The 24,497-nt window shown below is 35.0% G+C and overlaps 1 protein-coding gene across 2 annotated transcripts in view; it reads left to right on the top strand.

Annotated features, from left to right (window-relative positions):
* The window catches only part of LOC145662868 (uncharacterized), a 219,970-nt gene that overhangs the window by 67,082 nt on the left and 128,391 nt on the right, over positions 1-24,497 (top strand). For both annotated transcript variants that reach the window (XM_081728821.1, XM_081728822.1), the window contains exon 2: positions 17,293-17,406. In XM_081728821.1, coding sequence (XP_081584947.1) covers positions 17,293-17,406 — 114 coding nt within the window. The remainder of the gene's footprint in view (positions 1-17,292; positions 17,407-24,497) is intronic.

Below are 24,497 nucleotides of genomic sequence, written 5' to 3'. Positions count from 1 at the left end.
TATATATATATATATATATATATATATATATATTATATTTATATATTAGGCATTAAACAGGCAGACGACAGATTCTACATAGGGCAATGACACAGATTTGTTACTAATTGATTTTATTTTTACTTTCCTGCTAGCTTCATTAAAACTACGAAGTTTACAATTTTTTCCCCCTAAAATATTTCTATAATTCGAAGAAATAAGAAAGAGAAAAACATACTTAAGAATTTGTTGACAGATAAACTTGAATCTTATTGGTTCACGTCTGCACTAATCTACGTGCATTTGGCAGTGTATATACTACCTTTTTGGTTGGTTAAAGACGGTTTCTTTCCTGACATGACATGGCCCCAATTACCCAAGTATAGCACTATATCAAAACAGAAAAATCGTACGTGAAGACGATGAGGTTGGTTGAAGACTATGAAACATGGAAGCTTCTCAGTTGTGTCAAATTATCTGACAATAATGGCAGAATACCTATGATGATGATGATGATGACTAGTCATCCAGTTTCCACGTTAAGAACATAGTCCGTCCTTTATATTTTGGTACTGCATAAGGATGAAAAACAAAAGCTAAAACAAACTTTAAAGGAACATTTAAAATGCTGGTCCATCGATTGTAGACATATGTGGCATGTAACCTTAATAACATTAATTATTTATTACCAAATGGTATTTTGTTTCGACTAATTCAAACTGAAAGAAAACAAAAATATTGTACGACAACATTATGGCTAATAAGAAAATACAGTGTGTTGGAACGCTGTACTTTCACTTGAATTTTAGGTAGTATAGTGTACTTTAAGTACGTACTGAAGTCTGGAACGACTGCAAAAATCTTCAGAACTCGAGCTACTTGAAAAGGCAATATGCTCTCGAAACAATCTTGGCTGCGGTCTCCGAAATACCATTGAATAGCGAAGGACGTTCACACGTACGCCAACATTTGGGCACGGTTTAATGAGATCCACTGTTTAATCTTTCATTAAAGGTTCCTCTAAAAGTTTTAAGTTTAACGTTAGGCAACGGGGAAACCAATTACTTGAAAGTTCGGTCCTCGATACGAGTAAAGGTTGCGTTTATACCTCTCTTATGACTGTATATGAGCTTCTATGAAATAGGGTCGAACAATTACCTGAAAACCGTGGGCTGTTACAGTATTCCAGCTTTTTGCTCCTTGCCAATCATTGTAAGATGGTGAAGCGGGAAAGGATAGAATAACTACATAGTACAGAAATTGACGCAGCGACGAGACTTCAATTTAATCTCCCTACTCTGTAAAAATTCTTCTGAAAGCCTCCTGGAAAACAAAGATCCTTTGAAGTTTCCACCTTCACTTTTTTTTTTCTCAGTATAATGTGCGAGAATATTGTCTTTTTCATGCATCATTAAAATATAGAATCTCAAGACCTGACCACAAATAACAGAAATTAAACGAAGAAGACTAATTTTCATATCACCATAACACTTAAATTACTCAAATTACACCATACACGACTATAGTCTAACCGCAATGACTTGATCGGAGCTAACGAGTTAAAAATACGATATTTTAGTTACCACTGCCTTGGGTTAGCTTTTTTCTCTTCCGCTGTTTGGCTTCAATCTATTCTGTTTCAGTTTTTCTCTATTTTCAGACATGCAGTTTTCCCAAATTTCTTCTAACACTGTTCAGCCATCTGACTTTGGTCTACCTTCTCTTTTGTATTAGTAAGGTCTCCGTAGCAATCTGTCGTTTTCAATCCTCTATGTATATCATCCTTGTGATTTTATAAATCTAACTGCAAGGAGCGTCCAGAAAGTAGGTTTTCCTAGGGAACAAAACAGAAGGAAGGCACAGTAGTCTTGAAACACTTATTGCCACAGGTACAGCACAAATGACACCACTTTCCAACACAATCACCACCGAAATTCAGACATTTGTGATACTTCTGTATAAGATAACTGCCCTGGAGTGCAATCAGTGTTAGTTGCTTCGGCACCTACCTGGCACACTATTTCTTTAAACCAGGGATGCAAATAACCACTCGCCCGGGGCGAGTAGTTCATCGGTGCGGGCGAGTATCTAATATCATACCGAAGGAAAGTAAATGATTTCTATTATGGGATGTGGGCTAATAGTTTTTTTCTTGGGCGAGTAAAATTTTGTTGCTTATTTGCATCCCTGCTTTAAACCCATTTGTGTGGTGACAATTTCGTGCAACAGTGATCTAGAAATCTCTGGGAACTAACTGCTGAGTTCAGTTATTGTGACGGTTCTCTGGAATAAGCTATCACAACAGGTTCACAAGGCTGTGTTACGATACTGCAAATCAGCAGCCAGTTACCACAGATTTCTCGATCTTCGTTGAACGAAGTTGTCACTACACACCTGGATTTAAAGAAATACAGTGTGCCAGGTGGATGCCGAAGCAACTGACTCTGTTTCCACTCCCAGGTGATTAACTTTTACATCGGAAAACAACAGTTATGACAAGCTTCTGAATTCTGTTGGCAAATATGTTAAAAAGTGGTCACCTGCGCTGTATTCGTTTCAATGTTACTGTATATTCGTTATGTTTACGGTCCTAAGGAAATTTACTTGCTGAGCGCATCTCTATATTCTGATTCTATACACGAATTTCATTATTATTTCTGTGTTTTTCTCCACATTTCTTTTTCTTTAATTGATCCATAAATTTAAATCATTATTATTCTTTCGAAACTTCTTAACTTTCTACTTTTGTGACTGACCACACTTCTGAGTCATATGTTATCACTGTTATTAGTATTTTCTATATTATAAATACCATAACAAATCATATAACTGAATTTTGCCTAAGTCACCGTCTAGTCTTGTGTATCACGCAGAAAATACCTACCTGAATTTTATGAAAATGAGGTCAAGCCATTATGGTTATGCGTAATGTTGGTGAAAGTTGTTAGCAGGATTTTATAGCTAATTATAAAAAACGTAAGAACGACCCAATTATTTTATCTACGGAACAGATTTTATATAAGTACTACATTTTATCAGGGAGAATATATCCTGAAAATTTAAGATGAAAATCTGGAATTCACTGTAAAATGTTCATATTGATTTTAGGGTGCTTCTTCTTTCATTAAGTATGCCTTTACTCTAACAGGTTAATGCGTTAACTATTATTTATCTTGTGTTAAAATCTTAAATTTTTCAATTTTTGAGTTATAGACCATCTCTCGTACATGTTGAAAAGACAAAAATCTGATCCTAAGACACCTGAACATGGCCCACTTGCCTTATAACTCCTCTTTTCTCCTCCTTGCGGCTGTGAAGGTTCTGGGGACAGTAGTTCCACCAGTGAATCCAGGTTGTCTTTTTTTTTTTTTTTTTTTTTGACCAACTTAATGATAAGTTTCTAGGAATTGTGTCAATAGTGTTCTATGGATATACATCTTGTTATTCTTGATCACTACTAGCTTCAGCACTTCCTTTGAGGTTTTTAACACGAATTTATTTATCTTTCTCCAAAAATCTAAAAGGTTGGCTAATGGTTGTCTTTGTTAAAAAAAAAAAAAAAAAAACTAATAATAAAACCACAGATCTTCGAAACTAGGGAGTCGGCTAGCATTAACGAGCGGTCTAAGGAATTAGGTTACAGATTGCAAGACGTAGTTGTCGCAGGTTCGAGTCCCGATTAGGATTAGAATATCGTTTAAGTTCTTTTAGTATTCTTTTCATTATCGTTATTTTTCTTCATCATCTTTGTCAACCTAAAGGTAAGAATTTACTTCTTTGTCTTTTACGTTCTTATGTCAACACCAAGGTTATGAAGGACGTGGGATCCAAACCACGACAGAGGATTGGATCCGGTGCATTCGGTGAATAGGCACAAATGGAAGTTCAACCATCACAGTACAGCTGTTCCCTACCCCAATATTTCACCTCCAGGTCAGCCGGATTACAGGAGCATATACGTCACTGGGCACAACTAAAGGAAAGAATTACGAGATGACGAACTCAAAAGTAGAAAAATGGAAATGAAAATATTCGAAGTCGGGATTTAAATTATAATGTCATTCGGATAGTTGTTCTGTGAAAGAGTGCTCTCAGGGGTCCCTCAGAGCTCAAATCTTGGCCCACTTTTAATTTTAATTTTAATTAATGGTATTTCCAATGTCTCCAAAATTCATTCAGCCTTCTATATGCAGATGACCTAAAGTTAGGAAGATGTTAGTAATGACAATGACTCGGTATCTTTACAAAATTATATAAATATTGTTTCCAAATGGTGTCAACTCAATTATCTGAACCTTAACATGTATAAATGTTTTATAATGTCATACTCGCGTAAGTACACATATCCAAAATATAACTATTGCACTGGCATCGAAGAGTTCAAGGACCTTGGGGTGGGTCACTTTTGACACGAAAGTAACATTTTCCAACAAATTTGAGCGAAGGTTTTAGAAACCTGGAATACACGATAAGAACTGGAAATGATTTCAAGAAACAAGATACATTTAAAATGATATATAATGCAATTATTAAATCGATACTGGAATACGCTGCCGAAATCTGGAATCCTGCAAGCAAAAAATATAGCCGCAAAATAGATTATAAAAACAAAATTCGCAAGGTACTTAGTATTTAAAGAAACAGGCATATATTCTAAATTTAAAACGTATCAAGCTTTAATTAAACAACTGAACGTTGTATCTCTCGACAACAGACGAAAAGTTCGGTTACTCTGTCTTCTATACAAAATTTTAAACAAAATCCAAGTATCGAAATTATTTGAACTTTTGAAATTGAAAGTTCCCAACGTCAGAAGACGTCCAAAAGCTGGCTTATTTCACTCTAGAATATTAAAACCCAATATAATGAAAACCTCACACATTTGGAGCATGTGTGTGATCTCTACAACAAATTTTGTGTGGCTGAACCAAATATTAATATATTCAAGATGTCCTTCACTGAATTAAAAAAAAATAAAAGAAAAGAAAGCAGTAAATTCTTTATATGGCAGATCGATGATTAACCAGTCATTAAAATTATCATTTATATGTTTATCTGTTTTGGTAAATACTGTAAGTGGGCATCTTTACCTGTAGTATTCGTCTCTCTATATAAATAAGCAAATAAATAAAGGTCGTAGCCCGCAAAATAAACAAATATATTAAATGAAGGAGGGGACAAGCCCACTTTAACACATGGACCGATGGTCACTTGCTCGTTGGTCCCACGAGCAAAATTACATGTATTAATCGCATATATTATACGTGCAAAATTTAGTGATAGGAACTCCAGCACATGGTTTGTTCAGGGGTCTGGCGGCACTGGGAGAGGGAAGAAGAAAGCTGTAGCCAGCTCGGTTCAACTAGGGTATATATATATAGCCCTATGTATGTATATATATATATATATATATGCTGTACCATACACTTACTCCCTTGATATATAAGAATGTGTGTGTGTGTGTGTGTAAATATACAGAGTGTTTCAAAACAACACTGACAACATTTAGGAGGTGATTCCTGACACCAAGATAAGACAAAAAGTATAGACCAACTTGGGTGCAGAAATTCCTCATTTCGGAGTTACAGGCTGCCGAAAACATGAAAAAGTGAATTTTAAAGGTTCATAGGTCCAAAGCTATGGGACGTACTGTCGGGTTAAAACTTCAGTTAGGAACTAGTATGGGCGCGATCCAATGTTTCAGTATTCTGCGGACCTCATGCAACAGTTTTTATAGAGAGAATTTGGCTACGTGCATATAATTTGAAGTACTCAACAACTACCTCTATAAAAATTGTTGCGGAAGTACCGCAGGATTCTGAAACATGGATATTTGGATAGACACATACTAATTCCTAAGTGAAGTTTTGACCCGACTACGATAGGTTCCATAGTATTGGAGCTATGGACCTTAAAAGTTCATTTTTTCATGTTTTAAGCAGCCTATAACTCCAAAGTGACGTGTTTCTACACCCAAGTTTGTATATATTTTTTATTTTATTTTGGTGTCAGGAATCACCTAACAAACGTGGTCGGTGTTGTTTTGAAACACCCTCAATAGATATAAAAATTAAAAAATAAACCGAACTCATTTATCATTAGTGAAGATGATATCTGTTAACTTATGAAATATGAAATATAAAGTCAGCTGGTTGCTTAACACCCATACATTAAAATATGGGAACGACTAACAAAAAATAATTTTCTAAAGTAGACTGCAAGTTATTGAGTCTGACCAGAGATAGACATTTGATAATCGAGGTTCCCTCGGGTTTGCGTGACCCAGGCTCACTGGCTTCAAAGCGGAGCTGTCTCTCTAATCTCAGTGAGGCTCGCTCTGGCTCAGTATTCGTATTCACACGGGCTTGTGCTCAGTGGCGGTTTTTAAGGGAAAATTGGATTCTATTTTCGCTGCGGACTGGGGGAGGAGGATCCGTCTAATATACTAATTCTTGAATACAAAGATTGGGAAATCGGTCACTATTTCCCTTCCTCTCTTAACTTATGCCGATAGAATTTCGATTTTTATTATAGTTACTTCTTTCAAGAGCCGCCACTGCTCGTTCTACTTTATTATATTCGACGGCAATTAAGTATGAACGTGTCGGACGGATCCAACATTACCACAGAAGTGTTAATAACTAGAGACCGGATGTTTAGGCACTAAAAACCTGGAAAATAGGCACTTAAAATTAAAAAAAATAGGCACTAAATGTAACTCGAAATAATGAAAATAAATACTCAATACCATTAAAAAATAGATTCAAGTCATAGATAATGTTCAAAGAATATAGAAACATACTTGTTTGTTAAATAATATCTTCTTTTACTGTATATACAAAAACGAAGCATGTTATGCATTGCACATACTGGGTGAATCTGAAAGATGTGCACATACTTCTGGAGATGATTCGTGACATGAAAAGAAGACAAAATGTGCTGTTGCATGTTGTCGAATTCTGCGTCGTGTTCGAGTGACAGGGGTGCCAAATTGGAATCGAAATCGAATCCTGACAATTGGAACGGGGCATAAAGGTGCGCACATACTTCAGGAGATGATTCGTGACATTCAAGATTACTTTTATCTTCTTTTCATGTCACGAATCACCTCCCGAAGTATGTGAACATTTTTGAAGTTCATCCTGTATATATATTGTAACGTACTACGAGCTTGTGTTCACAAACACATAATATAAGTAAATATGTGTGTATTATGTTACGTAAATTATATATTTTCCCAATGAAGGCTTATTTTGAAGAAAATGTATAGAATAGGCAATATTAGGCACTAAAGCAATTATTTAGGCAGTAAAGGTCGAAATAGGCAAAATACGCAAAATAAAATTGGCTTAAATCGAAACTATAACCCCCCATATAAACTTTAAAAGTTATTTTTGATCATATCTTTAACATTAAAGAATAGGCATTTTGCCTAACATCCGGTCTCTATTAATAACTTAGCAGGGCCGCGGTGACACAGTGGTAGAGCGTTCACCTCTGGTGCGTTGGGTCCCGGGCTCCCGCCAAGTGAACTTTGTGGTGGACAAACACTGTGTGCGTGGGTTTCTTCATGGTTCTCCCGTTTCCTCCCACTTACTTCATTTCACCATTTCATTCATTTCTCATCATCACCGTCTCCTTTTAGCCTAGCCGGCATAATCGTGCGACGTAAAACTCAAAGATTTCATTTAATTTCATTTCATAACTTAGCCGCTTCTTCAGAAGTAAAATTTAGTGTTATTTGGTAAACTACATCAATGATAAGAAAAGCATATCCTTTAACGTTTTCTTAGGCGGAAAAAAGAAAGAAAAAAGCCCAAATGATTTCAATCTGTGTATCTCTAAAATACATACACACAAACGAACGCAATATTGTCATTGTGAAGCAAAATCAGGACAAAGTTACTAGTTTGTTGGTAGAAATTTGTCTCACTAATGACGCTTTCTTTCGAAAATATTTGGGAGTTTCTGACAGAACTCATAAAGACTAGTTAAGCAAAAGTAGGTATACACCGCACACATAACCTGGTAAATGTATTTTGTCATGGGAAATGATTCTTCTAAACCCAAATTTAAACACGCTTCTGTTCTACGCTCTACACATACATAAAAAGAAAGAAATAAGGGGGGAGAAAAAAAGTATTCCCACGAATCTTCCTGTCACCAAACGCTGGTTAGTGGTCAATCATTGTGTCCACGGTTTAAAAACCAGGCGACAAAAAGGTTTGGGTGACTAAAGGTAGGTAGTTACCTGAACCTATCTGCGAATGAATAAAGGTGAGCGTTAGTGGTGTATGGTGTCTCCATTCCTCGGATTAGTCAATATGTCACGGTGTTTCGAAGGGCAAGTGGACACCGAACATATTTCAAGTTGGACATTGATGGTTTTAGTTTCGGGATTTTTGTTATCACCATATCCTCTCTTAACAAATGTGTTTTTCTCTGCTTTTAAAAACCTCAAAGAATGACAATACCTGACACTTATCTACTACGTTCTGCATTTAATCACAAAATTTTCACTTAAAAATAAACCGTAATCCCACAGTTTGTGAAAAAGTGCTGAACAAACAATTCATATAATGATGTGTATTATTATACGGTTATACTTGGAGGTGCTGTAGCTAAGTGGTAGGACGATTACCTCTGATGCGAGGGTCCCTGTGTTGATCTCATGTCATGACATTTATGGTGGGCAAGATATTGTCCGTGGACTCTTCTGTTTCCTCCCACATTCTCATTCCACATTCCTTTCAGATCCATTCACATTAATCACCCGTCTTCTTCAGCTTAAAGGGCATAATCATGGAACGTGAAATTAATTATATTTTCAACGAACTTAAAAAAAGTTCGTTACTTAATTCTCTATGTCTGTCTCTGTGTTATTTTCATTTTTTTTATTATTTTATTTTGAGCTCTCCGTAAGATAGAGCATCAAAAAAGCTACCTGAGAAAGTGATGGAATTTTTCTCGTCACTTTTACCGTTCTCGGGAGATTTAAATAGCCATATCTCGGGAACCGTAAGTCATAGAGAGATGATTTTTTGCGAGAAAGAGAAGGTGCGGATAAAAAAGATTTGCTTTTACATGTAGGAACAATCACAGTTATCCTTCCCGCTCCATCTCTCCATTCTTAAATTCGTTCTAGCAATGCTCTTAGAGAATTCTCAACTGGTTATTTATTAAATTTTCTTTCTAATTATAATAATGTTTGCTAGTAGTAATATTCTTGTCATCTCGCTTGTCTAATAAAGCAATAATTTTGATGCTTGTGAATCTGCATTTGATTTTAAAATAGAGGCGGATTGAATAATTAGTTTTTTTTTTTATTTTCCTCTTTAATCTGTCGATACATAACCCTTTTCGTGCTAGTCTGAATAACACAATCCTTTCAGTTGCCTGTGCCTTTTTAGCTGATGTTGCACACTAAAATTCAGTGTTCCGCAACCGGTGTGACGTGGCACGCTGATGTGCCCCGACAAAGTGAAAGATGTATCGACAAATTTTTACCTATTGTAAGAAATCAATTATCAAGTTTATTTTTATTACATTCTAGTTGAGTGTTCCTTACACTTGTACAGTATTTCAATGTCTGTAGCATCTTATTTGCTGTACAGTATTTTCGGCGGTTGCTGGAGCAAAACTTGTTTCGGAAGACGTACAGGGAACAAGTTATGAAGTAGTTGAACTTACAGTAAAGGCCAAGAAACCACACAATACTGAAACTCTTTAATGCTTGTCTGTAAAAAGATGGTGAACATAGTGCCGTATTCAGTATCTGCTAGTGCAATTTCAAAAAATTCTATTTCTATTGACACAGTTGTCGAGTTAATTTTTAATGACGTATTTCCGTAAAGCAGACTTCTCAATGAACTAAAATAAAAACATCAAAGCAGGAGGAGAGACTCAAATTCGTCGATGAAGACGAGATTTTGCATTGTTAAGGATTCTTCCACAGATTATTCGGCTGCGTGCAGTTAAGCAGACACAAGTATCACAATACTGTGCAATTATTTACTTTAGTACTTTATTGTGCTGTCTATAATAGAACAAGATCTTATTTGGAGTTCAAATTCATTGCACTTATATGCTATAATAATCTTTGATTCATGTTCATAAGTTATTATGAAATGCACCGGCACAAATCTGTCTTCAACATTGTGGGGGACAAGTGAGACCGTTTTCTTTCTTTTCTTTTTTCTTTTTTTTCTTTTTTTCTTTTTGGTTAAGCGATACTCAAAATATTTGTGAAGTTGAAAAACAATCCTATGAAGGATCAGGGAGCAGAGTTGTCTTCAACATTGGGAGACGTTCAGATCTGAGGCTTATTCTAGGGGGACATCAATGTCATCTCACTTTCCTTTGTGGCAATCTAACAGAAAACATCACATTTTTTCCCAAAAAACACATTTCACATCGGATTATTGGGGGGGGGAACAGTCCCCTCAGTTCCAAGATTGGAGGGGATATTTCCCCCTCATCTTCCCGGGATTTGCGCCAGTGAAGAAATGTACGATTCGATTTCTGTTTAATATGTTGATTAAGTACGCCTTTATATTAATAGTATTGTATACAGAGAATACAGAATAGAATAAAATATGTTTCTGTGGGGGATAAAATTTTATTGTGTCGTGTTAAGTTCCTCCTGCCATCTCCAGCTACATTTCCGAAATTAAACTATATACATACTGTTCTGTGGTTCGATGCCAATCCATTCCATCCAATAACTCAGTTTCATTGGAAGTGGCGCTTTACCACAATCATTTCAGTAATATGTGCCTACCTACGCGTTATTTTACGTTTTCCCAGGATAGCTTAGCACCAGTTTGAGAGCTACTAGCTCAGGTATACGATAATTGACTAATTGCGATTTTATGATTCATCTTATTTACACACCAACACCAGTTATCATGCCTTTAATATAAGACACTTCCTCAAGTACTCGATACTATATGCACTCGATCAAGAAGCCCTGACAGAGGATATTCTCATAGAATGTTACAAGATTACTGAATTTGCTGTTACTTTTGCGTTAACGCATTACAGTTATTTATTTGGGAGTTTTTCGTTGTTATTGGTATTTGTTTATCGACACAACAGGCATTGCTGCCCAATTGCAGTGTCTATATAGGATATTCGAATACATAATGTTATTAACTAAAACATGAATACAAAATATTAAATTATAATGATACGGATTCTCGAATATAGAATATTAAATTACAATAATACATTTTCCTGGATTTTTTTTTTTTTTTTTTTTACAAAATACTTGAACGAATTTTCAGAATAATTAAATATGTCTACATTTGAATAACCCTTACTGATTTTATTGTATGTAATTCTACATGTAGGTGACATATATTTGTACGTGCCTTCCTGTAGTCGAGCAGGGTGTCCCGACAAAACGTACCAGCGACAAAACGTACCACTTGAATTTTCGCGACAAAACGTACCACTTTTGATGACCTGTCATAAATGACAACCTGTCATGGATTAATTAAAGCATTTCTGATATGTATTCCACGACAAAACGTACCACTTATATAAATTACAACCTGTCATGGACTAATTAAAACATTTCAGATATTTAATCCGCGACAAAACGTACCACTTCAAGGAAAAAGTTGACCTTGAGTGAGTGCAGGCTGGAAAGGAATAAAACCCCGTGTACACCATAAAAGATCTTGTACAGCGGGGGATACTTCTAAATGGTACAGCCATATGGAGATTTACGGCTAAGGTGTACCATTTAGAAGTGTCCCCCGCTGTACAAGATCTTGTAGCTGTCATAAAAAAAATCTTGAAACCCTACCATATTTCCCCGTGTACACACAGTCTTGAAAGGGTCATAAAACATTTTTTCCATCTTGCAAGAAGTTCAACAGTGTCCAACTTTTTGGGCCGTCTTGCTTGCTACCTGCTATCGCCCTCCCGCTGACATAAAAGAAAATCCAGTTGCGCCGCTTCCGAAACAACGGTTTTTTTTGGGCTGGAGGGGGAAGAGCCAAAATACACATTTTTACGACTGCCAGGGAAAACAAGTGTCTCTTCTTTTGTTAACAGCTCGGTTCCATGAATGTAGGCATCGAAATAATTTAGCTTCCTCACAGATATCAAAATAGCATACTGAATTCAGGATGGTACTGCAAGCTAAATTCTGTAATCATAGCAGCTTTAATCGAAGTTATTATCTTTCACAATTACTAATTTTCATAATAATAATAATAATAATAATAATAATAATAATAATAATAATAATGTTTTTTCCGATAAACTGATTGTCACCAAATAATATTATATATATATATATATATATATATATATATATATATATATATATATATATATATATATATATATATATATATATGATGGATTAAATGGAAATTTGAACCGATGTACATAGTTTTCAGGGTTGTACTTGAGCAGAAATCCTTAGGTTTTGCAATTATTCTAATTATGCCTATATTTTGATTGTAGATAGAAACTGCGGTGGCTCAGTGGTAGAGCGTTCAGCTCCGTTTCTTGGGGTATCTGGTTCGATCCCAGCTCGCGCCGTGTGGACTTTGTGGTGGACAAACACCATGCTTCTGGGTTTTCTCGGGGTTCTCCCGTTTCCTCCCACTTTTTTCATTCCACCATTTCATTCATATCTCATCACCGTCTTCTTTAGAATAACCGGCATAACCGTGGGACGTAAAACTTAAAGATTTCATTTCATTTTTTCGCAATAATTCTGTAAGAAGAATAACTCTTTCTTTTAGTTTTATCATAAATTTTAGATGTTATTCTACTTGTTCTTCTTGGAAAAATAACTAGATACTATTCTCTTATTAGCAGCGTTATTCACATCTGTATCAGTAAAAATGAATGTGATTAAAGAAAAAGAAAAAAAAAGAAAGATAGCTAACTGCATATAAATTGAAAATTGACTGACTCAGTTAAAAGTAAACCGTTTGACATTATAGCTGAAACAAAGATAAAACAAACTTACTTCGGTCTAGTATCAAGTCATTTCAATTGTATTGTTTTCCAGTAGTTCACCTCCAACATGCTAAAGCTCCCAGTCAGGGGCGGTTTTAGGATTTTAATTTTGGTAGGTCCGCTCCTCGCGTATGGATACATATGCACATTCGATTGATTAATGACAATAGGAAATTACTTTTACAGTAGTTGTTGATGCTGTTTATTAAATAATTATTTACCATTAATAGAAAAAGTGAAAATATATTTACTTTTTACTATATCTTTTAGTGTTTATATATTTTCAGTTTTATATATTTTTGGGTAGCCCCGTGTCTACCCGCTAAAACCGCCACTGCTCGCAGTACGTAAAAGGTTCCACAGTTCACAGCCTCAAGACATGTTTAGCCATATATTAAGCAAACAATGCAAAAGGATGCGTAAGACGGCCCTGATCCCCCATTATCTGACCCTATGATTTGATTGAAACTACAAAAAAACATACAGGTATTTTGATATTGATATTGATATTTTGTATTGTTGCTATTTACATTGACAATATAAATATGAAAATCAAAGTATATATGATACTATTGCATATAGTATAGAATTATGTGTACACTGAGAAAAATCCGTTATTCGGACAGCGGTATGTTGTACAAATATATGGAATCCTTACGATTAGTACGGAAATCTGTATGAAGCATACGTTATCCATATACTACATAGTTACTGCCTTTTTCTCATTTAGACATTATATCATGTCGCTGCAGGGTGTCTGACATCTAACAAACTTCCGTATACTACACATGTATACGTATATTATATACGTCAGCTATATATTTCATACATCCATCTGTATGTGAGATTCTGACCGCCTATGGACAGTTGTTTCTTTCATCATGAGTGACGTCATTGAACAAAGAACAACTTTCGTCAGTCATTCGTAAGTAGTTGAAATAAGAATGACTGTCATTGATCCTCAACTCTGGTAAAAGAGTGGAGTGAAATACCATGGCCATAACGACGTCTTATCCAATCCCTCACCCATAGTCGCTTCCTACCATTCCTAGCAGCAGCATAATTACATGCTACAAGTACGGTAGGTATAAGAACAAAAAAAAAAAAAAAAAAAAAAAAATTGCTCTTCCACTCCAAGTGTACTAGCAGCGTGCTCCATGTTACACGTACAATAAACTGCACTGTACTTAAACTGGGAATTGAAGAAACAAAGAACCTACGCGGTAGGAAAGAAGCATGGAAACATCCTTTCTTTTCCTTCGGGACAGATGGCCTAAATCTACCAAAGGTTGCTCTTTTATATATTCCGATGCACATTTCTGAGGATCCATTTCGCTACAGATGAAAGAAAGTATGCAGACATGAATGAGTGAAAAAAATTGTTCGCGCCAAAAGAAAAAGGCCAAGGATACAAAATCTTGACACTGACTTCACAAACAATAAAATATAAATATACAGCAATTAATAGGGTCTATAAATAAAATGAAAGCTATATGCACAAACACATCATTTTGATCACTCGTGAAGTTAATGATGTGATAAATTAACAACTTACGTCAGGAATTTTATGACACTTTTGGTTTCCTTTTGCGAGAGACGTGGCCATATGAATATGTGTGTCAAAAGAATATAATTTCTGCTGTCATCGAAATAGCATATTGAATTCATCACGGTACTTCAAGCTAAATTCTGTAATCACAATAAATTTTAATCGAAGTTATCATTTCTCATAAGTCATTGTTCAACATTCATCAAAATAGGAAATAAGTAGCAAATAGGAAGTTCAGCTGATAGTATTTCAAAAATAATAATAATAATAATAATAATAATAATAATAATAATAATAATAATAATAATAATAATAATAATAATAATAATAATAATAATAATAATATAATAATAATAATAATAATAATAATAATAATAATAATAATAATAATAATAATAATAATAATAATAATAATAATAATAATAATGGGCTTCTAAGAATGGAGTCAACAGATTTTGGTGAATTGGCCTCCGAACCTATATGGTCAATAATAATAGTAATAATATAATAGTTGTAGTAGTAGTAGTTCATATTTCTAAAGCTTATATTCCATCTACAAGTGTTTTTCTTATTAGGTATATTGTACGTATAACGAATAACCTATCTCCTTTTGCTTTCCTGGTGGGAATTGACCCCTTTTCATTTTCTGTTGCGAATTATCCGTGACCCGGTTATATATATATATTGCCCACTAGCCCGGTCAATGAAGGGAAAATGTCAGAACAAATTTGTAGCAAGATGAATTATCTACCAATCGTTAGCACACATGTAAAGGTATAATTTCTCAAAATTCTCCTAAATTCTCCCCGATGCTTATCCCGCTATTCCCCTAAACCCCCCTGTGAAGCGTTTATGGCATCACTCATATCTTCGTTACTATATACCCTAGCGCGTTCACTCTTTTTTTCCCCCCTAAGATTACGTAGTACAAATACGATTCAGTACAATTTATAGCTGGAAGTAACTGGTTAGGGGATATTTGTAAAAATCGAGACCCCCTCCCTCTGGAAGCGTTTACGGTATCACTCATATTTTCGTTATCGTACAGTCTGGCTTGTTTGTTCGTTTTTCATTTTATTTCTAAGACTACTTCTACAAAGAAGGTTCACTAAGATTTTTAACAGGGAGTAACGGTTTGGGAGATATTTGTAAGATGAATCGTGAAAACACCTGCCCGCATCGTGAAACACGGGCCAACAGAGCTGGCATGGCGTAACAACTGACTCGTTATCCCATCCCCCTTCTCTGATATTACACTTGTCTCACTTTTAGATGTGATTTAATTAATGGATAGAATAGAAACCCGCGCGTTAAAGACGTTATTATTTGTTTGAGGGAAGAAGCCGAGAGATCACACTGTGCATTTTTGAGGTCAGAGTTAAACATTCGAAGCTCCAAGAGGAAGAAGAAGTACATAAAGTATGATGAACGCCTTGAAAGAACAGTGAAGCGCCACTATGAAGAAAATGGTAGTCTAAGATCTTGCTTAAAGGCAATAGCTTACATACAGAAACTGGAATAAACTACAAGAATCTTCTAAAATGACAAGAGACCAAAATATTCTTGCTGCTGATGTAAATAAAATGAAAAGCAAAAATATAAAATACGTACAAAAAAAAAAAAAAAAAAATGTTGACGATAGCTTAACCACAGCTGATTTTAAACACGCCAAAGTAGTTATATTTATACATTATATAGTTATTTTGCCAGTCCAAAGCCTGGATAAAGTGTGATGGAAATCAGCAAATATTCTAATATTGCATATGCAAGATTCCTGCTGGTCTTGGTCTGGTGATAATCTTGCAGGTATGGTCTTCGCGTTGCGAGAATCTTGCAGGCATGGTCTTGGTCTTGCATCGGTACTTTTCTCACAACCAATCTGTTCAACTTTTAACCTTATTTTATCCGGTATATACATACTTATATACTGTCCTATCAAGTGGTACGTTTTGTCGCCTGTCATTATTTGATGGCTGATTGGAAGACTCTTCGCAAGTAGCCCTCCAGGCAAGTGGTACGTTTTGTCGCTTGTCATTATTTAAAGTGTTTTTAGAAAACCCTTCACAAGCAGCCCTCAGGGTAAGTGGTACGTTTTGTCGGTGGTACGTTTTGTCGCTAGTACGTTTTGTCGCGTATTCGTCGAGCAGGCCACTGCGTGTTTTGAGGGGTGAAACCTGGATCACTATCTTTATAATCATGTCTGTACAATTTATTTTGTTGTACAAAAGTCTGTGTAAGAAAAGGAGGTCCCTCAATGTCAGTCTTTGTCCAAGTGTCTGAAATGTAAAGTTACGAAGTAAATTATCATACGATTCATATTTTGGATAAAATTCTGTCCTTTTGTATAGGTCTATGAGAAAACGTAAGAATTTGCTTTGTATCTGCTCGATTTTTTGACTACGTGTTTTCACAAAAATGTTTCAAGTAAGTGAAATAAGACATATTCAAATTTTGATCTTACGTAAGAAAAGTAAAGCGCTTTTAAAGTGTTATTATTCGTAAATTCGTATTTTCTTGTGTTCAATACTATACGTATTGCATAATACCTTACGGCAATTGGGACTTTTTTTTTTTTTTTTTACTATATCCTTTAAAATAAATAAAGTTGTGAGTTTGACTTGTAAACTAGCTAAAATCACAGCTTAAAACGCATGAAAGCCACGCGTAAAATTTAATAGCCTACTTAGATAGAATAAAGTTATAGTAGGTAGGTATTTTCTATTTTTTGTATGTATACCTTTTGGTTGCTGTCTATATTTTGACCTTTTTCTTTTCCACAGGTAAAAGCTTTACCCTGACGATAATCGTCAGCACGTCTCCTCCTCAGGTGGCAACGTATAACAAGGCCATCAAAGTGACTGTAGACGGACCTCGAGAACCACGAAGCAAAACCAGTAAGTACAATCACTTTTACCCATATTTTTTTTCTTGCCTTGTCTTTTTTTTTCCTCCCAAAACCTGCAATATAACCCCCTACCTTACAATATAAACCTGTACCTTCTAAACTGAAATATCACCAAGTTGAAGGAAGGTATGGTTATAAATCTCCTTTTTGGCTTTCTTTTTAAAAATGTATTGGGTTTTTCAAGAAAGCATTCAAAATGCGGAAACGTCTTGTTGTTGACGAACAAGATAACGTCTCTCCAAACCTATTAAAAGAAGACTCTTTTTTTCTTTTATTTGTGTGTCCCTTTTATTTGTGAAGGTAGGGGAACATGCAAAGATGTCTTCTTCAACAAAAATACAGTCATCAATACTTCCTTCTTCGACAAAGTTGTTAAAAATAACACGAGTTTCGCGAGCTATGTTTTCTTACTAACCTGTTGCAAAATATTCATTTTTAAAACGTTGAGACGAAAACAGCGTCAAAAACATACAAAACGATGCTTGGTGAAAGAAAAATAAATATTTTCAAAAAACTGAATACAACTGAATGCTTTAGCATGGTATTTATAAGATCTAGATATATTATTTTGTACCTGTTTAGTATTATCATAAAGCCAATACTATTAATTACCTAAGTACCGATATATTAAAATGCTAGGTTTAAATCTTTGTTCCCAATCCTTTCGACAATGAGATCTCGAAAACTGCAAGTGTTAAGAAACGTGCCGTTTTCACTGATCGATTCCAAATTTTGTGTAGATTGCCCAGTTCTAATTCAAATTTTCGAAAACCGTGGCGTAATTGTTCTATTCAACATTTTAGGATTCGTTTTGGGCCCACAAGATTAACATTGTTGCAGGCCGAAACTACGGCAACCAGTAGAGAAGGCGGGTTCACGGACATTGCAGGCGCATCTGAATGGCAAAACCTGTTGCATGCTGGCAACTTCAAAGGCGTCAAGAGATGCAATGAGGTGTACTCGTACGGACATGGATTTATATATATGTGTTTGTCTCCAAAGAAAAGTTTATATGTTTGTCTTCAATTCTTTCGACAATGAGATCTCGAAAACCACAAGTTCTAGAAACATGCCATTTTCACTGGTCGATTCCAAATTTTGTGTAGATTGTCCAGTTCTTATTCAAATTTTCAAAAACCGTGTCATTATTGTTCTGTTCAACATTTTAGGGGCCATTTTGAGCCCATAAGATTAAGATTGTTGCAGGCCGAAACTATGGTGTTAGGCAACCAATTACAGAAGTTACGTATGGCAGATTGAAGTACATTGCAAGAGCTTTGCTTAAATCTGAATGGCAAAATCTATTACTGTACATGCTGGCAACGTCAAAGGATTTATTAGAAAAAAAAATATTTCCACTTCATATCGAGTTACTTCTACAAGTTTGCTACAAACTCACTCCAACATCTATACATAGCAATTCACTTCCTTTGTGTCTCCTACGAAACAAGTACAGAAACTTTGAACTACTGCCCAGGTCGTGTTTCTGTGGTTAAGAGTCATCATCCCGGCGAAATTAACATACCGCTAATTTTACAGTAATTATGTGATATCTTCAAATAGATAAAAGATAATCGAAATGAAGAACAAGAGCGTCCTAGACAATATAATTTTACATGTGATACCGTTATCACGACTCACTTATCTGCTTTTGATTTCGAGCCATTTTGAAAATGGCATTTATTTTCGCGTTTCTAAACAGCTGAAAACGGAAAGCTGCTAGGTGACTTGTGATAACGGTACCTCACGCAAAATAATATTGTCTAGGGCGCTCTTGTTCCATATTTCAATTATCTTTTATCTATTTGAAGATATCACATAATTACTGTATTAGCGGTATTTTAATTTCGCCGGGATGAAGACTCTTAAGGATTTTCAAATTTTAAACTAAAAGAGAAAATGAAGAGAGAGGACAGTGGCCTGACCTAAAAATTTTCAAAAACACATTCACAATATCCATTGTAGATTTTGTGTTCATATATGAAAAGCAAGTAAACAAAAAAAAAAAAAAAATTGTCGGAAACTTTTTGAACATGTGAAAGTTGATACGTCATATATATCGTGGCTTACAGAAGACTTGTTGAAGGCAATAAAATATATAAGCCCTGGGCTCTTTTTTTTCTTTTAACTTCTTTTTCAACTTTATTTTTATAGCGTTATGGTAAATTACATTAGAGGTCACACCACTACCAATAGATGTGCAGCCGTGCCTGAGTGCCTGGTGGATCGTAAACAGAGAATTAAAAAAAAAAGTAAAAACCTTACAACACATTGGACGGTAGCTACCGAGCAAGCACGAAAAATATTTTCGATTCTTCGATAAGTATACAAGACATGCCTCTAGTCTTATAATATGTGGCTTTCTCAACCTTATGTTATATATCGCCTGATTAAAAGAGGAGATCAACGGGTTGCCAGTAAAATTCCATTAGTTTCTCTTTTTCGTTAGATTTTTTTTTTAATTGGTAATATTGGGCCCCAGGAATTAACAACAGGTGAACCAACTGGTGGCTTGCAGATTAACATTTAAACTTGGTTCAATATATTTACCATACACCTGATTTGCTTATTTGGGCACTAACGATAATAATAATACTAATAATATCCCTTTGGGAGACAGGATGATGCTGTGATAGAGCGCTTACCTCTGATACGAAGGATCGCTGGTTCGATCTCAAGCGATGTGAGTTTATGGTGGACAACATCATGTCCAGGGGCGTAAATAAGGGCCCCGCAGATCCCATATTGCGGGAGAACCCCAAAATCATGAAATGGGACGTAGAGAAGGGACCCCACCCCACGCTATTTGAGGGAGGGCACCCAAGGTTTTAGTTACGCCACTGATCATGTCCGTGAACTTTCTCAGGATTCACCCGTTTTCTCACATTTTCTCATTCCAATAATTCTTTTATAATCATTCTACTTTCATTAGTCAAGCGTCTTCTTTAGTTTAAAGGGCATATCCGAAGGATATAAAACTACAAATTTATTTTTTCATCCATATATTATTTCAAGTTTTGAAATAACTTTCATTTACTATTTCTAAATCAGTATACCCCTTCGTAGTCAAATGGTATCGGTAACCGTAATTGATTGGTCTCGGTTCGAATTGGAATTTCGAATTCGGATGCCAACTCGCAATACATCATCATTCGCTTCCCACTGAAGAGTATGATCATTTTAAATTGTTCTCGACAATTATGACTTTTCGAATACTCTGTCGCAGACTACAGAATATTTTTCTTTCTTTTTTTCTATTTTTTTTTTTTAATATGAATGCAGAGGAACGAGTCCCGAAATTCCACTAAATATATATATATAACAAATGGGTGAACGCAGATTAGTTATTAGAACGTTGGGCTCACGATCCGCTTGGTCCCGGATTCGATTGCCGGCCGGCGTCCACCCAGCGTCGTGAGGCATACTGGGGAATCACGTGCAAACAAGACGTAACAGCCACTAGATCTAAAAAGTTAGCAGGCTTAGGCCCACAAAATGTGCTGTTACACCAAGTCATTTGGTTTCGTATCTATCTATCTATCTATCTATCTATCTATCTATCTATCTATCTATCTATCTATCTATATATATATATATATATATATATATATATATATATATATATATATATATATATATATATATATATATATATATATATATATATATATAATGGTTAACGCGCATGTTTCCTGGAACCTTGGTTAAGGACTCGTTTCTTGCTGTCGGTTCCATTTGTATTCGATATAAATCGAATAAGCATAAATATCAAAATTAAAACCAACGTATTAACTATTAAAAATACAGTAACTTTGTAATGAAGTTTAGGTAATTTATAATTGGTGTCATCACCTGATAATGTGTCTAACGAAGGTAATAATAAATTACCGAAACTGTAATAACTGATTACTAATATAGTGAGCAAATAGATCAGGTTTTAATACTTTTCCCTAATAATAATTAGATTCAAATCAAGTATGAACATAGCTTTCTCATTTAATTAGTAGGTTGTGTCTCATATAGTATTGGTGCTGAAATAGACACAAACTTAGACTAATCCAACTCAAACATATCCAAAGTTTCAATACGCTAGTTTCTCACTATCCTTGAGGAGATATTTTAAAACCAATGTTGGAATAGTTGGGTGTATACCAAAGATCAATACAATACAGAGTTTGCCGTAACCTGAGCAATATAAAAATAATAAAACTACCTCTGGCAACATTGAAGTTATCTGATATAGAAACCAGTCCATATAGTGTGGTAACAAAAGGTGTAAACCTTTTTCTTGAACCAGTTGTTAACGGACCATTGGACATGGTCTTTCTTTCAAAATCTACAAAGTCGAAAGAGTTCCGCAACGGATGCACATCAACTACTAGTTGTACATTCTCCAGGAGAACTGGAAAATGCTCTTCGGGAGAACTGCTTGCAACATTTTTATGACACTATTCACAGAAGGAATGGCCATAGAATGATTAATTAGACTGATTTATATCCTTTGTTGATGATAACAATATCATTTATATGTTGCATCGTGATTTTTTCCCCTTTTCTTTCTACAGTGAATGTAAGCATACGCTGTTGGTTTTCTCTTCGTTGTTCTGTATCGTTTTATCATGATCCAGTAGCCGATGCAGGTGTGAGAGTGGTTTATACCACAAGGCCTCTTTCCCGCCGCCAATAGAGATTGGCACAGCACTTGCTTCTTCAGGAGCTGAAACATTCCTTAGTATCTTTTTTCTCTTTATTTATCTAAAAAAAAAAAAAATACAATAAATTAAAACAAAAATAAACTTATGATCTTATTTCTTAACGCTCAAAGGCAAAACATGTTAGCTTGGCGCTAAATTGGGACAGAACAAATACACATTAACGTCAATAACATCATAATTTCAAATTATTTTTATCATTGACCGCTTACAAATATTGTATTTTCCACAAATTGAAATTTTTCAACATTTCTGCTGAGTTATTATTATTATTATTATAGTTGTGTACTAGACAGGAATTGACGGTATCTTGTCTCGAAAAAAGGTGATATGAAAGTGATGTCTCATCTCAGAAAATGTACCTGTTTCTGTCATGGAACGGGTCATCGGGTCACTTGGTGTTAAGACTTCTACGCGAGTCATTCGGATCTGAGTGTCGCTTCGCAGATTCGATTTGACCCAGTGACCAGGAGGCCTAGACAGGACGGGTAGCCCGAATAAATCCACAGGCACAAAAAAAAAAAAAAAAAAAAAAAAAAAGACCTAGACGATGTCTATTACTTGAGCTAGAATATTCATCTATTTGATTTCCAGTTGACATTTCTTAATAAAAATAGCATTTCTTAAATATTTCAAATATAATTTAACGTTTATTTGGCTTTCCATACTGAAAAATAGTAGTTATTTTTGAAAATAGGCTATGCAAAAGGGTTAAGAGTCTTCATCCCGGCGAAATTAAAATACCGCTAATTTTACAGTAATTATGTGATATCTTCAAATAGATAAAATACAATCGAAATGTGGAACAAGAGCGAACTAGACAATATTATTTTACATGAGAAACCGTTATCACGACTCACTTATCTGATTTCGATTTCGAGCCATTTTGAAATTCGGCATTTATTTTCACGCTTCTAAACAGCTGAAAACGGAAAGCCACTAGGTGACTTGTGATAACGGTATCTCACGCAAAATAATATTGTCTAGGGCGCTCTTGTTCCATATTTCAATTATCTTTTATCTATTTGAAGATATCACATAATTACTGTAAAATTAGCGGTATTTTAATTTCGCCGGGATGAAGACTCTTAACAAAACTATTTGGAATCAGTGGCATCTTTTATATTCTAAACGACAAGTTTTACAGGTTTGCTCGAATTCCCTCATAAGAAAAAACATGTAGCTTACCTTTTCCGTGATTCTTACGCATTTATACTCTGATAAACCTTGTAGTTTTCTTTTAGTGCAATGCTTTGATACACACACACACACACACACACATATATATATATATATATATATATATATATATATATATATACAGCAAGCGACAAATATATTTTTAGATTTAATGAGAAGACAGAAATTGATGAGAGAATCGTGTTCGATAAAATTACTTTAGCAGCCTCACAATGCTCTCCACATATATCACCATGTTTCGTTTTCGGATCACACCAGATCTGTCCAGGTCAGATCGGGTCACTCTGTATCCTAGGCCTGTGCTGGTCACTCCATGTCATAGATCTATCCGTGTTATTCCGGGTCACCGGGTCTAGAGGTCATGGATGTTACCATCTCCTGGCCTTCTGGGTTACAGGTCTTGGTACATTTTGTCACAAGACTTACATAAACATGCAATACTGATCAAGTAAACCGTTACGTGCGGATCGGAGATGGATATATATCATAACCTTTTTTAAAAAGACCTTTTTTTTTTTTTTTTTTTTTTTTAAAGACTGACACACTGGACAAAAATGTAATCTATAATTTGAAGCTTCACAGTTATGTCCTTAACGCTTATGCAAATGGATAATTAAAAAAAGTTTAATAACCTAATACGTTCTGGGATCAAACATGAGACCTCGTGCAGCAGACGTAAGTGTTCTATCAATTGACGCACTTTTTAACTAACTTGAACTAATTAATTCAACATGCTATATTTAAAAAAGTTAATCAGAACACAAATGAAATGTTTTAGAAAATGAGAAAATTTTGCTTGCTATAATAGTACATTATCAAATCTTGTTGAACCAAAACAGCCTGTTTATGTTTTATAGTGGCACAAGGCTATTATAGTGTACAGACTTTGTATTCAATGTGCCAAATGGACCTAAAATAACACGTTTTGTGAAAGATAAAACCTTATATTACAGGCTAACCCAGAGGGATAATATATTTCCCAACCTATTTTCCTTTAACATTGTAATTAACGGTTCCAACACCTGGTTATTTTCATATAAACAGTGTTTTGACATTTTTAACGCTGGACTAAAGAAAGAGAAATAAAAATGCTATATAGCCAAGCTGTTGAACCCTTCGTGTCTGTGTGTCAGAACAGACACATATGAGTAGCTAGTCTTTTTTTTTC

The sequence above is a fragment of the Thermobia domestica genome, chromosome 10 (assembly GCF_964235325.1).
Source record: "Thermobia domestica chromosome 10, izTheDome1.hap1.1, whole genome shotgun sequence".
NCBI classification, from domain to species: Eukaryota; Metazoa; Arthropoda; class Insecta; order Zygentoma; family Lepismatidae; genus Thermobia; species Thermobia domestica.
The sequence above is the reverse complement of the archived record's forward strand: the minus strand, read 5'-3'. Positions and strand labels throughout refer to the sequence as shown.